This window comes from Austrofundulus limnaeus, unplaced genomic scaffold (genome assembly GCF_001266775.1).
Source record: "Austrofundulus limnaeus strain Quisiro unplaced genomic scaffold, Austrofundulus_limnaeus-1.0 Scaffold3201, whole genome shotgun sequence".
Classification (NCBI taxonomy): domain Eukaryota; kingdom Metazoa; phylum Chordata; class Actinopteri; order Cyprinodontiformes; family Rivulidae; genus Austrofundulus; species Austrofundulus limnaeus.
The window spans coordinates 7838-8691 of NW_013955603.1; the positions used below are offsets into that span (position 1 = coordinate 7838).

At 39.1% G+C, this 854-nt stretch overlaps 1 protein-coding gene across 1 annotated transcript in view; it reads left to right on the top strand.

Moving 5' to 3' along the window:
* The window catches only part of LOC106511775 (uncharacterized), a gene marked incomplete at both ends in the record, with an annotated part of 7137 nt that extends 6283 nt beyond the window's left edge, over window positions 1-854 (top strand). Inside the window, 1 exon segment of the mRNA XM_014000513.1 lies at window positions 1-854. Within this exon segment, the coding sequence (XP_013855967.1) occupies window positions 1-157 (157 nt within the window).

Below are 854 nucleotides of genomic sequence, written 5' to 3' on the forward strand. Positions count from 1 at the left end.
CTTCAAAGCACACTTCACCTTCAGTGTCAACTACCATGAATCCCTCTACAACTTTTATACGTTCATCCAAACCACAGTTTTTAACATTGATGTTGGAAGTACCAAGGAAAGTCCCAGAGTCAAGGAACTAAGAGCAAGATTTTTGCACGACGCTTGAGGTGATAAACCTCTTTGGATTCAAATGTTTCTTTGTTATATCTGTAAAGCACACCACAAAAGTTCTGCATTGCTTTGTCAGCATTTGAGACTCAACCGTGGTCTATATCCTGGAAAGACATTACGTTTGAAATGTGGACAGTTGGGATGTTGTTTATCATTTTGCACCTATTCAGGTTTTAAAAAGCATCTTGTTCGTTTCCATAGAGATGCTGTTATGACTAATACAACTGACACCATGGACACTCAGAATGAAGTTGGTGAGCCCACAACTTCACAGACAATCAATACAGACTCTCCAATAAGAAATTCACAGGCAGTTGCTACAAACTCTCCAATAATTCCTCAGCTATCTGTTGATGATAGTCATATGTTAAACATGTGTTCTTCCGTTGTAGCACAGTTACAAGCATCTGGTGTTGCTGAAAGCACAGTCCAAGCAATGGTGGGATCCATGGAGGAACTTGTAAATGACATTCATAGGCAAGCGAGAGAGTGTCCTTCACTAATTGGGTGAAGAACTATGGAACGGAATATCAGATCGGTATGTTTGTTTGTACTGGAACAAATGCAGAAATTCCTGTTTTCAGAAAGATCACCAACATCATTGTACATGATGAGCAAGCTTTCATTTTGACTTGCAGAGTGGATACTCTTTATTTTGATGATCATTTCAATGCATACAGTATTCATGAGAG